Source organism: Xenopus laevis, chromosome 2S (genome assembly GCF_017654675.1).
Source record: "Xenopus laevis strain J_2021 chromosome 2S, Xenopus_laevis_v10.1, whole genome shotgun sequence".
Taxonomy (NCBI): Eukaryota; Metazoa; Chordata; class Amphibia; order Anura; family Pipidae; genus Xenopus; species Xenopus laevis.
In genome coordinates, this window is record NC_054374.1 from 79,169,890 (window position 1) to 79,183,879 (window position 13,990).

Sequence of the window (13,990 nt, forward strand, 5' to 3'; positions counted from 1 at the left end):
CTCTAATTGCATTTTCTATGTTTCAGGGCTCTCCTAATAAGTTAAATGGAGATGGCTGGTCTTTTGGAATTCAGGTCAGTTTAATAAGCCTTTCTTCTCTTAATAACCATTATTACATTTCTGCAACCACTTTTTATATCTTGCCATGATAAAACCTTTTCTACTGCACTGCCTTCATTATGAACTCCATCTTTTTGACAGTAACCATCTAGAAACACAAAGACATTTTCTCTGCCTTTTGATATGGCTCTACTCTTCATACTTTGGGGCAGATTTATCAAAGGTCGAATGTTAGAGTTTTTTTAACTCAATTGAACTTGAATGACCTCAAAATTCGAATAGTATCTTATTTAAGAAAAAACTCTAATATCTAAAACTCTAACAAATATAACTGACCCGAAAACTCGAATCGAATTTGAATTAGACTAAACTTGAATAGAGTTTTTACTCCAAAACTTGAATGTCAGAAAGGCTCTTAACATCTTCAAATGGGTCACTGGACCTCTGCCATTGACTTCTACATGAACTAGGCAGTTTTTAGGTGGCAAATAGTCGAATTTGAATTGTTCCCAGGGTCCAGGTATGATAAATCTCAAATTCTATTTCGAGCTTGGATTATTTCCAACTCAGATTTGTGAATTTTGATCAAAAATCCAACTCCAAAATTCAAATTCGAATTTCAAATTCAAACCTTAATAAATCTGCCCCTTAGTGTATCTTTGACCTCCAATTTTAAAAATAATTGTGGATTTTTTTGAAACTCTTCAACATAAGCAATCATATTAAATCTTCGTCTTGTTTCAGGGCCCTCCTGGGCCTCCAGGGCCCCCAGGTCCTCCAGGACTACCTGGCCTACAGGTGAGCTGTATTATTATTTTTTAAGGGGGGAGTTAAATCATCTGATCAAAACCCACACTTGAGCTATATTACACATTTTGGGTGTGTTGGACTGACTTCATGATAAATATTTTCCTCCAAAAAGGGTAACTGTTTTTTCACCCAAATTGACAAAAAGAAAGAAAAGATGAAGTTGGTGGGTTTGATATGGGTGTCTGATGACCATGATTCCTCTATGTGAACCTTTCTCTTCTGTCATTACAAATAAAAAAAAAGAAAAGCTGCATTGTGGTTGCAAACAATTCTGGTGAAGAAATAATTTACAGAAAAAGCATGGAGTATAAGGTACCCTATAGTTTACCCAGCAAGGCACCCTATGAAGCAAGGATTATTGTACTGGTTATATTGTAATATTCTTTGCTTTATCTGTGCATATTTCTCAGATTAGTCTTATTGAGTTAGTTCAGTGGATATGTGGAATAACAATTACATTTATAGAAGGTGGTGGGAGTGGTTACATCATTAACTGTTGAAACAGCAAATTTTTTTGGACTTTAGTTATTAAAATGGCATAATTTACAATTAAGACAGTAGCATAAAATAATAGCAGGACCAGTATACAAGGTCATTGTATGCATATAAATTATTTTATACTGAGCAACCTCTTAAAAATGATACATACATTAAAACATTAAAAATGTAAAAATGTTCATTTAGATCCTAAAAGAAAACAAGTAAATAGAAGTTTACATTTTGGCAATAACACTGCATGTGAAAAGTTCCAAGCTATAATAGATATGATCCTTCCATAATAGGGATTTACAACCATTGGTTATATAACTAGAGCAGGGCAGTAGGGTATCACCTCTTCAAAAACAATTAAAGCTCTTACAACTCTTCAGGGTTTGCAGCTTACATTTACATCTTGCAAGAGGAATCTCAAAGGAGTATCTCCTCCTATATGTGCATTCATGTCCCCATTCTTTGATTGTATGATAATCATTGTGATCATCAACTGAACTTCTTAGAATGACTAACATGGAGGTCAGTATGATATTATGGCAAGACACAGATACATAGTACAGAATGACTGCTAGTAGACAGTATTAATGTTTATTACAGAATGCCTAGTTATGGCCAATACACCCAGTTGTATATGTAATTATGTTTGGGCCATATATCTTAAAGATTAATGTAGAAACAAGTATAATACTAGTATCATGAAGAATGTGTGTATATTTTTATTTACATAGCGCTATTTATGCACACAGCGCTGTACAGCAGACCATCAAATTGACTGAACAAATACGAATAATACAATAATAAATGTAAATTCAAAATACCTTTACGTTGAAAAGTGATAAGTGTTAAAGAGACATGGTGAAGATGGTCCAAAGGGGCCACAGAGGTAAATAAGTGAACCTGTGGGAAGAGAGGTAAATAGAAAACTAGAACTACTAGAAATTTTAGCAAAGTAGATTGAAAAAGTTAGCAAACACATCTTAAGCCCCCTAGTCATGCAGTGTGTGTGTTTCTCTGACTCTGCAGTGTGAGTTTCTCTGGAGCTGCAATAGGCATCTCCAGTACTGCAGATATTGGTTTTGTGGTATGCAAATTCAAGGCATACACTGTGGAGGCACTGTGGACACATAAAAGGCACATGCTTTAGCCCCAGATTTCTTCCTTGACTGTAGGGTGTACCCGGACACAATAGTATGCCAGGAGCGCCTGGAGTGCCAGGAGAGCTGGTAGGTACAGAGTGCTGGTGTGCTTCCGCTGTGTGTCAGTGTCACGCTCTCTACATGTCCTCCCAACCCATGTTGCACAGAGGCAGGTGAGCAGCTGTGATACATGCACACATAGCCTCCCCTCCCTCCTTTTGGTGTCCAACCTTGTCAATTTGCTTTGCAGGGTCACTGTGCTGTTCTGTGTGTCCCGCTTGTAGGCAAACATAGAAAAAATACCCAAAGCTCCATTTATAATCATGTCACCTCTCTCTCTTTCAGGAACCCCTGGCTGCAGAAAGCAACATTGATATTCTAAAGGTGAGAATGTTATAGGGAGAAACATAAAGGATTGTGTGACCAGAAAGAAGATTTTGTTGATAAAGACACCTGGTTGTAGTGTTTGTGTGTTATGCGGGAAACCCTTAAGACAATGGTCAAAACACTTTTAGAATGGTGAATTAGTCTGATATCCACCTGCTTCATACAGAATATGTGTGGGGACTGTGCCAGTGGGCAGAACTCTCACCTACCCCCCATCGCAGTGAAAGGACAGAAGGGAGAGCAAGGCCTACCTGGGATTCCTGGAACACAGGACTGTGAGAGGGTATGGAGTCACTTCAAATAGAGAGGATATATGACTATGTATATATAGCAACATAATGTGTTTGTGTTGCCATGGCTGAGGTCTGAGTGACAACTACATAAGGTAAAAGGATGAAGTGAAATCACTCTGTGGTTAGATTAACTATGGAAGTTTTCCCTTGTGCACTCTCTATTTTTTTTTAAGATTCTGTGGATAGATTGCATGACATTGATATACAACTGGCAAGTATGTTTAATTGCATTTTGTAAGCAGGGATCCTTTGTTAAAAAAACCTTTGACAAAATGGTGAATTGTAAATAGGACTTTAACTTGAATTAAGGCAATGAATCCATTGATAGCTAACTGACAGGGTAGACTAAAGAATCAACCTATAGGTCTTCAGCCATTCTTAAATAATCTTTGGTAGCCCAAGGAGGCTACAGGGTGGTTATCTCAAAACTAGCATGGAATGGTTATTCACAATCTGTTGGTTGTGACTTCTGGTTTGTACATTATGGCATTGTCTGCTGGAATACACTATTGATGGCTCCAATGCTGCTATGGGGTATGCCAGGGCCACAACTTGATGTTTGTAAAATATATACTAACTCATTTTCTTTGTTTTCAGTGCCGAACTGAAAAAGACGATGAAGTGGTAAGTAAAAGATACAAAATCAATTAATCTGTCTAGCTCTCCACTTCCATTCCACTTAAAGGCTAATTTAATTTATTTTAACTACTGCCTTTCTTTTCAGGGAGATGAACCTGATCACGGCTGTGCAGGTGGGCCAGGGCAACCAGGTGTCCCAGGATTACCAGGACAAGATGTAAGGACAAGGGTTGACAACACTGAGTTTAAACAATGTCACACGTAAAAAAAGTACATTATATGCTGACTTGATTAGATGTCATTGACAAGTATTTCTAAATATCTTTGATTTCTCACAGGGATTACCTGGTCCACGAGGATCTTCTGGACCTCCAGGAGCTCCAGTAAGTGTTTTCTATTCCATCCCCTTTCATTGATGCTAGGAAACATAGAAAATGAAATAAAGATATGTCTTATTACTAGCACAGATAGAAGAGGGGCTTAGTCTCCACAAAAAAGGTCAGATGGCTAAACTTAAAAGCTTTCCATTACTAAACCTAAGCCTGTCATGTTAACCTTGCATCAGTGGTGGTGGTGCTTTCAAATATTCTGAACCTGCTTTCTTGCTGGACTCCCTGGAAAAGGTGTTACTAATGTATAATTTATGCAGGTGCAGCAACAATTGAGAACCCCTGCTTATGGGGCTAATGCAATGTTAAAACTGCAATTTTTAGAAAAAAAACTGCCATGTTTTTTTTTTTTTCAGCATAATTATGGAAGCACACTATGTGTATAACTTGTTACTTATCCTACTGCATTACTGATGGCTGTTGTCTTGGTGGCCTTCTGTCTCTAATTCGCGCAGCACTATCTCTTCAATTTGGTTAGAAGCCCATCTCTATGATACTGATACACACAGAAGATGAATAGAAGTGGAAAATCGATTCTCCTGTTTATCCTCTGATTGGAAGCAGCTCTGTGATTGTGACAACCCATATTTTTTCCCCTCAGGGGCCCCCAGGTTTTCCAGGCACTCTTGGCACCCCCGGACTACCTGTAAGAATATACCCCACCCCCACATTTGCTCGCTTTGACTCCTCCACAGTGATTCCTCCAACCTTTTGTGCCCCATAACTTCACCTATTCTTGCAAATACTGTAAACTCTCCTCTTGTTCCACACCCATTGTGACCAAATGTTCACCCTTCCTTTTGTGTGCCAACAGTCTTATTAATCTGACACAATTTTTGTACTTTTTGTGCAGAAAGCTTCCACATCTGAAACGCTAAAACAATCTATGTCACGTCTTTTATTTACATTACTTTATGTTCTTGTTTTCTTTCCTGGGATGCAACAATACAATTAGGGGCATATTTATTGACAATTGATGTTGTCTATAGCAACCAAGCAGATCTCTACTTTTGTTTTCTAATTTGTAAGTGACTGATGAAATCAAATTGCTGATTGGTTGCTATGGGCAATGTCACCAGTGATGTTTTCCTCCAATAAGCAGCTACCATTTTCTAATCATCTTCCTTATTACTATGATTTCACAGAAGCCTTTAGCAGGCTATGGTACGGGAAATACATTTTGGTAATAGGTGTAATTTAACTAAGTGGGGCAGGATGAAAAATGAAAAAAAAAAAAATGTTGCCATGTTTTTTTTTGCAATTGGCATCCTGTCCCTTGCTTAAAGGAAATTGTAATTTCCCATGCTGCTGTATCCATAAGAGGTGGGCTTAGGACAGCATGTGCAGAATGTTTTGTTATAATAATAAATTAATTCTACCTTAATATTAACAGGTACAAGGTAATATCTCTTTATTACAACAAAAATGCAGTTAAAAATAAGGAATTTGTTTAAATAGGAAGTTATAGCATATAGCATCTTCATATTTCAGTGTCTTATTTCTAGAGAGACTTCTAGATAACCATATATATATATATATATATATATATCATGTACAGTGTTTGCACTCTTACTGGGTTTAGAGATACAGACCCAGGTGCAATGGGCAAATTTTGTCAAACATCTTGATAGAAGGACCAGCACTCCATATTCATGTGAAATAAATGTGTTTATTTAATATATATATTGTAAACATTCCAATTGAATAGTAAAAGAGATTACTTGACTTTTCCCTTCTCCAACCTTCTTCAAAGAGTAATATTAATTTATCAGTTTATGTTGCCACTTGCTCCTTGTTATGTGAGCTACCCCTCTTGGTGTCCTGGTTAATATTTGATGTTCCAAACGTGTTCCTCTTTGTCTCTTCCGCCAGTGTTGCTTTTGTTCTTGGTGACTGGATCTTCACCCTGGCCACACTGTGGCACCTCCTAATGCGCTGAGTCTCAGGGATTTGTATCAAGCAGAGAGCTAGCAAGATAATTTATCTTTTCAACTAGATTTATGTGAGCTAAGATTCTGTCCTGGCACAGAGAGAGAACAATTTATTACAGCCACATATTAAAATGATTGTGCATGTGGCTTAGCAAAAACTTGTAGATATTTGCACATTAACAAATCTGTGACATGATTCATTTAGCTGAGATAATATATGATTATACATTTTGGAGAGACACCTTTTATTACAATTTACTATTCATTTTTCTGCACTCTTTGCATTAATATGACTTCCAAATCAGAATAGCAAAGCAAGACCTTACATCTACTAAAAATATGAAAAAGTCAGAAAAGAATATATAATAATCAGTAAACAACAGTTAAACACAGTGAATTTTGTTTTACCCCAGTGTTTAGGGTATTGGAAGGGCCATGATTCACTATTGTTCTGTAAAGCATCTAGGAGCAATGCATAGGGGTGATTTGAAGTGCTATAAGGTGATTTGAAGTGCAAAAGCTTCTCCTACAACCGAACAAGTACTGAGTAGCAAAGGGCATTTAGACTAAAATTGCAAATACTCATCTACAGTAATTAAACAAGGCTAAGTGAATCATGCACATGGTAACTTTCACATCAGTTTCCAAGCATATATGCTGGATTCCATTCATACTGAGACTGAGCACCAAAAAACTGATATAAACTGTAGCCTGATACATATCCCTCCATCCTTTTGCCACTTTAACTGGTGTTTTTCACTGTATAAAGAATGCCTATGCCCCTAACTTTTTACTGCAGTGAAGGTAAACTATCATTTTTTTTCAAATTTAAACTGAATGTGGTGCTAACCATAAATAAATACTTCCGATACATATTCTTTGTTTAGAAACATAGTCTGGAAACACTAACCTACAGTACATAAGGCAGAAAATAAAACTACCAGTGTAAACTTGAAAATAATCAGCAAAGAAAGGCATAATGATAGTTTTCCTTCTTTAACTCACTTGACCTCCTTTAACTCACTTGACCACTTGTTCTCACTGTGTGTTGTCTGAGAGTTCTCAGCCATCAAATAAACTACAGGCCCTCCATTTTACTAACAGGTAATGGTCTGCGCAACCACACTTGGGGACTGCACTCCAAAACATATGGTAGTATGGAGTGCACACCCCATGTCTAGTATCCATGTCTAACTGATTCCTTTCATGTTTGAAGGGTATGCAGGGAGAAAGAGGACCACCAGGGCCACATGGAGAAAAAGGAGAGCTGGTAAGACAACCATATGTGTAATTTGCTATCAGCATGAACTGCATGTTGTGATAATAATTTGAAATAATTTTGTGAAAGCAAAACACAATCAGTGATATACATTATAAAAATCTGTTTGATGGACAATGGCTACAGATGGTTACAATAGGACTAAGACATACAACATATGTTCACAGGAAAAAGTGATAACCATTAAATGAATCTGTTGTTTTTGCTCTTCAAAATCAGACATCCCTTTAATATACAGTATGTTTCAGAGCATGCACTGGGTTCTAATTAGATTTTTTTTCTTTCAAACAGTGGACCAGTAAATGCTACAGCTGGTTTGCTGCTCTCTGTTACTAAACTTGGTGCAAACTTTGGGACAGTCCGTAATATGTACACTACATTAACTCAAAATAATTGTTCTGGTCCAGAAATATCAAGCAGAGATGTATATACGTATAGTCATAACTGGGTTCAGATCTACAAGCTACAGTAACTGCACCAAGAAGATGACACAATGCATTTTGATGAACTTCATTAATCAATATTGTTTATTTCAAACAATCACCAGTAACACAGCCGTCCAATCCAATTCAACGTTATGTACTTTGCATATTTCCATTTCATATACTATTTGAATTGTGAGAACCAAGCTCATTTGATAATATATTGGGCAGTTACTAAATTCATTTTAATCTACAAAGAAATAGTACATTACAACCCATAAAAAGTATCTCTGATATTTTAATACCATCTTAAATGTTAGCCTTTTCACTAACATCTCATTTGACCATTGTCTACATTGAGTTGGACAAAGCAAAGAGGAGGTTCTGCTAACATGAGCTGTTTGAATCACCAACACTGGAAATCAATATATGATACACACAGATTCAGGCAAGTAAAGAACAGAAGAATGCTAAAAAAGAAATGAGACCTGATTAATGGAAGTTTAATTCTGTGTACCTCCCAATGGCACCTAGGTAACACCAGATACATAAATATATTTTTTGTTTTCTTATAAAGGGACCACCTGGACTTCCTGGTTATCCTGGATCTATGGGACCCCCTGGCCTTCCAGTAAGTATGGAATCTTAAGGGATATGCTCAGTTGTTACTTGAGAGTCAGATCTGTAGTTGCTCTGTGCTAGTTTGTTGAGTCTGAAAGTATGGCATTTTTGTTTTCCTGTTTAAGGGCAGTAAAGGAGAGCGTGGATACCATGGACCTGCAGGAGAGAAAGGAGAGTCGGTAAGAGATGAAAGGGGGCTGGAAGGGCGTACTCTTGTATGGAGATAGGATTAAAAGATACAAACTAAAGAACTGGTGCGGAAAATCTGCATAAAATCTGAGCTATTACTTTTGTTCATATTTTTTCGAATTATATTTATAAGCAACTTAGAGTTGTCTGTGAAGAATTCTAATATTTAACTGAATCTGACAAGTAATCGTGCACTTATACAATAAAACAAGCAAACAGTAAAAAGTGAACAATGCTATTCTATTCACCTTACTCATACATTTCTATAATATCTACCAGGAGATTCCTATATACCTAATTATCACTTTCCTGATTCCTTTAGGGTCCACCTGGTATTCCTGGTGTTCCTGGTCCTGCTGGACCTGCTGTGAGTTAACATTCTCCTTCTTATGCTCAATGTATAATACTGCCACCTTCCCACTCCCTGACAATTGCACCTCTCTTTTTAGGGACCAAGAGGTGAACGTGGAACTACAGGGAGTTCAGGAGAGAAAGGTGACCAGGTAAGTCACTGCCTGTGTTGATATGTTCTACTCTATCGCTAATAAAATACCTTTTTTAGTAAACCATGTACCTGTTAGAACCCTATAAAAACATGAGGAACTCATAACAGTGTTGCAACATAAAAACATTCTATATGAAGGACCAAGGCCAAACAGAACCTTGAAAGCTATTATTACCTTTTTTCTGGTAAATTGTTTTGTTTTTTAATTAAGATGGAGAACCCTGGGGTTAAGGGCATCTCTAAATGCTGATCAAAGCAAACTATGAAAATAGTTGCAAAAATACACATCAAACTACTAAGTGCTCTTGTTGTTTCATTTTCAGAAAGGAGGCACGAAAATGTATATATCTTCCATCTTCCATCTTCTGGGAAATAGGTCCATTTCAATTTTCAGCACCAAGCCTTCTAAAGCCTTTAATCTGGCACAGCTTTAAAGTGTTATCAGTGAGCCAGTTTAAAATCTACACAGAATATCTATTTTGTGAAGTAATCTGTAAAATAATTTGTGATCATGCTCTGACAATCAAGAAAAGACCTTCCAAATGGGTGATGGCTTTAGTGCTGTATTATGTCTCATAATGTCTAAATGACTTCTAAAGTACTTCAGTGAACATCACATAATTCCAAATGGTGTTTATAGCACTACTGCTCAACATGAGAGCTTAGTTAATGTGTGTAGTTCATCTTTTTAACCACTGGAAAAAAATACACTATGCAATAATTGGGCTATTTATTTGGGTTTATGACTGCTCATTAATGTGCATATGCAGCATTCATAGCCTTGACTTCCAAATTTGACACCACAATAATGAAGTAAAATAGCATCTAGTTTTAGCAAGTGGATTATACAGAGTATTATCTCCCCCTCCTTAAAAATCTTTGCAGTATTAGTATCATAAGACACAAAAAATAGGGATAGATAGATAATAGACAGTCAACCGTAGTGGTTATAGTGTGAAAAAACAATCTTTGTCTTTATTAAAGCAAAGAAATGTTAAGAAATAGTCTGAAGTTACCTCTTGAACACAGTACACAGATGTCTTGGGCATAAGGCATAAATTGTATGGTCCCTTTACATATTTAAATCAAATGCACTTTGAGCTCCTGTTCTTACATTTTGGCCAACATACTGTAACTCCATAAGAGAGATTTGTAATTTCCTGTCTCAACTTGATCAACCTATTTGCCTTTTCTGTACTGGAGAGCAACGTTTTACCGCATATGGGACATGTGCCATGCAAGCTGTCAGCACAAAACCTAATAGCAAACAACATTTCCATATAACCATAACAATAAAGACTCACCACTGGGAGACAGAGAAAGACTGTTACTTGTTTTAGTTGTAAACTTTCATAACATCTATGAAATTAATGTTATTCCAGACTACCTATGTTCCCACAAGCTCCATCATTCTGTTAAACCAAGAGCAGTAATAATTATTACTTACACATTACTTCGTATAATCAACAAATTACAACTCCAAAGACAAATCTGCATGACTTAATTAATTACTTACTAATAATAATTACTTTTTGATTTGCTCTAAGGCAGACTGAAATCCTAGTTTAAAGATATCTAATGTTATTTCTAATAAATCCATCAACTCCATCAAATAGCCATCTACCTGTATATGCCTTTTCCACCTAGTTCTAAATCCAAAAGCCTTTCATTTAAAAAAGCTAAATCACTAATTTGTTGTTTCACCTTTAGAATGCAGCAAACATTTTGATGTATTGCCTAGTACAGTTAAATTATACAAATGAATTATGTATAGTATACACACACACACACACACACTGAAGGGTAAATATAAGTTCCTAAATACAGTATAAGAATATTAAATCAGTGAGAGGTGCACCTTGCAAGCCTTGCAAGTTGGTGTCCTTGTATCCTAATATTAAGACCTCTGTGGATGCACCGGTTCTAATTTGACTCTAATCTTGATAGCCATTTTAGCAAAAATTGAGGCAATTTTCATGTAAAATTTAGGACCATAACTCTTTTCCTTTAATCTCATAAATGCTCTAACTGGGCAAAAGCCAGGCAACAAAATTAGTCAAAACGAAGGTGTCTTTGCCTTCAGTGTCTATTTTGGGCTGAATTATTACCGCTGTAAAAAAAGGGTAAAAATAACATTTTAACATTCAGCATTCATAAATACTTAACAGATTCTATAGGGTTAACATAATAATAGCTGTTGTTCCTTGTTCTCGGGTCTATTGTGCTAGCATTGGAGATATAGGCAAGGAAAGGTAGGATGTTAGCCTATTAATACAACGCCACATTTGTGCTCACGCTTGTAGTTTTTTTGAGCAGGGGCATAAATACAAAGGTGCAGACCTTGCAGGGGGCCCAGCAGTGTAGAGGGCCCAGTAAGGCCCTAATTAGTGAGCAATTTCAATATCGCTTGATAAAATAGGTTATTTGCCTTGGCACTAGTTTTTAGCCCTGAGATTTATAATTTGTCAGAACTACTGTAAGTGCATAGACCTTTGCATTTCTCATAATACAGCACTGCCTGCATTTGTCTGCAACTTATCCATGAGGTGCATGCTGGGGGCTGTATGTAGTTGTTCCATTGTCATTTAAATGCACAAGATAGGTAGTGCTAATAGGTACAAGGTGCTTATATTAACCAAAAAAAAAATATTAAGGAAAGTGGCAACACTAGTAGTTTGCACCATAAGTCTGGAATTATTTTGTATTTTCTAGTTCCTTAAGTACAGGGATGTCTTGTGCCCAATTGTGCTCTGGCAATTTTTTAATCAAGCACAATCAACAGAGCACAGATACAACAAGCCATTGCCCCACTGGCAATTTGACATTTTTGAAGACCACTTATATCTGTTAAAAAACGTAGAACAATATGCAACAATCATGTTTAAACAAAATGTGCCAGTGGCCTTAACAATCCCACTTATTCTATCTTTATTTGATCTACAGACAGGGCCATCCAGGCTGCGTTCGCCCCCTCCCTAACATGCACATGTATGTATGCCCGCAAGAAACCACACAGAAGGACTCGTCCGGCCGGACTAGGGGTAGGCAGCAGGGAAGGCACATGCCTGGCGTTCCCCAAGTTTTGCACTCTAGGCACGTGCCTCTTCTGCCTACCCCTAGTTCTGGCCCTGGATACAGATACAGTATATATTTGACTCCTTTTCAATTGAATTTAAAAAATGCCTCCTATTAATTACTTTTCATTGCCTTTATCCATTACAAATGCTCTTTAAAAGTCAATGAGACTAAAACACTACTGCCATATTACTAATATAATGCTGGCATTGCATTCTCATTGATCTCTCTTGGGAATGGTACTAGGTAAATTTGAGATATGCTTCTACTTTCTCTTTTATCTTTAAAATCATTTACAGTATATGCAAAAATAAAAATGAATTCTATTGATTGCCATAGCAGCTGATGCCATGAAACATTCTCTGGCAAATATCTTATAGCTTTCTTCTGTTATTTTAACTGAAATAACCTGTCCATTGGTGGGTAGTGTATTTGCAAAATTGAATCCACTAAAATATAATAATCCAACTGCTGTCAATGGTGTAATGACATTATACATGTAAAGCCTAACTACTGATTGGTTGTTATTGCATAATTAAATAGGGGCAAACCTAACAGTTTATGCTATGATGGCAACAAGTCACTCTTTTCCTTCTTGCACCATACAGGGATTTTCAGGACCCCCAGGTTTCCCAGGACCTGTGGTGAGTAACAGTCGATTTGCTAGTCTGAATAATAATTGAAAACAAGCTATGGCCTGAACATATTTACTTTACATTAACAGACAAGGTTTAATTCTGTCCATTTTGATTCTTTGACAATTCTGTTTTTCAGGGTCCTCCAGGTTTTCCTGGAAAGCCTGGGTCTACTGGACCACCTGGACCTGCAGCTGAAAAGGTAGATATATGGATAATATATAACAATGCATTTTTATGGAGCAATTAATTAATTTCAAGAATACATTCATGTACATGAAATGTTATCACATGGTAGACAGATGGTAGACTGAAATATATGAAATATGAAAAATATGAAAAATAAATTAAAAAAACAGCAAAATTAAGATTTTGAATATTTGAAATATAGATAGAGGTTTATAAAGAGATCATCTGATTACATTTATTGTAACGCTACATAGTTGAATGGGAATGAGAATATTTCACACTTTCATGTTCTATAGAATACAAGAAAGAAAAGATAGGTGTTGCATTTTTAAAACATTGGAGCTCACCACAATAAAATTCCACCACTTTCTCTTCATTTCTATAGAGTTTTTTAGAGGCATATTTTTCAAAAACTGTTACCCATTGATCCATTGTAATGAGATTTCTTTCACACTTTAATAAATCTGTCCCTATGGGTGATTTGGTGAACTGCATTGGGCATTAATGGAAATGATAATAGTATGAATGGTTTAAGTCAGGGGTCCCCAACCAAGCCACATATAAATGTAAAAAGAGTTGGAGAGCAACACAAGCATGTGCCAAACAAGCATTTAGGGTGCCAAATTAGTGCTGCGATTGGCTATTTGGCAGCCCTAAATGGACTGTCAGCCTACAGGAGACTCTACTTGACAGTATACAGAATTTTTATGCAATAAAAACTTGCCTATAAGCCTGGGATTCAAAAATAAGCACCTGTTTTGAGGCCACTGGGAGCAACAACCAAGGGGTTGGTGAGCAACATGTTGCTCACGAGGCACTAGTTGGGAATAACTGGTTTAAGTGATAATGGAAATTCTTCATTGGAGACCTGATTCATTATATGGAGAAAATGTTTTTGAGGTGTGAATATAATATTTAATATTCCTCAGTTCACATTTTATACTTATCTGGAAGATTGGCAGGTGAAGGGAGGGTACTCTATGGAACAATCAAAATTC

General features: G+C 36.6%; 1 protein-coding gene across 5 annotated transcripts in view; it reads left to right on the forward strand.

Annotated features, from left to right (window-relative positions):
• Positions 1–13,990, forward strand: part of LOC108709583 (collagen alpha-1(XVI) chain) — an 83,897-nt gene that overhangs the window by 60,895 nt on the left and 9,012 nt on the right. For 2 of the 5 annotated variants that reach the window (XM_041584023.1, XM_041584024.1), the window contains 15 exons: positions 27–74; positions 805–858; positions 2,532–2,585; positions 2,844–2,882; positions 3,776–3,802; positions 3,903–3,974; positions 4,096–4,140; positions 4,748–4,792; positions 7,294–7,347; positions 8,356–8,409; positions 8,525–8,578; positions 8,911–8,955; positions 9,038–9,091; positions 12,777–12,812; positions 12,943–13,005. In XM_041584023.1, coding sequence (XP_041439957.1) covers positions 27–74; positions 805–858; positions 2,532–2,585; positions 2,844–2,882; positions 3,776–3,802; positions 3,903–3,974; positions 4,096–4,140; positions 4,748–4,792; positions 7,294–7,347; positions 8,356–8,409; positions 8,525–8,578; positions 8,911–8,955; positions 9,038–9,091; positions 12,777–12,812; positions 12,943–13,005 — 744 coding nt within the window. The remainder of the gene's footprint in view (positions 1–26; positions 75–804; positions 859–2,531; positions 2,586–2,843; positions 2,883–3,775; positions 3,803–3,902; positions 3,975–4,095; positions 4,141–4,747; positions 4,793–7,293; positions 7,348–8,355; positions 8,410–8,524; positions 8,579–8,910; positions 8,956–9,037; positions 9,092–12,776; positions 12,813–12,942; positions 13,006–13,990) is intronic. The other 3 variants (XM_041584025.1, XM_018249568.2, XM_041584026.1) reach the window with 3 other exon arrangements.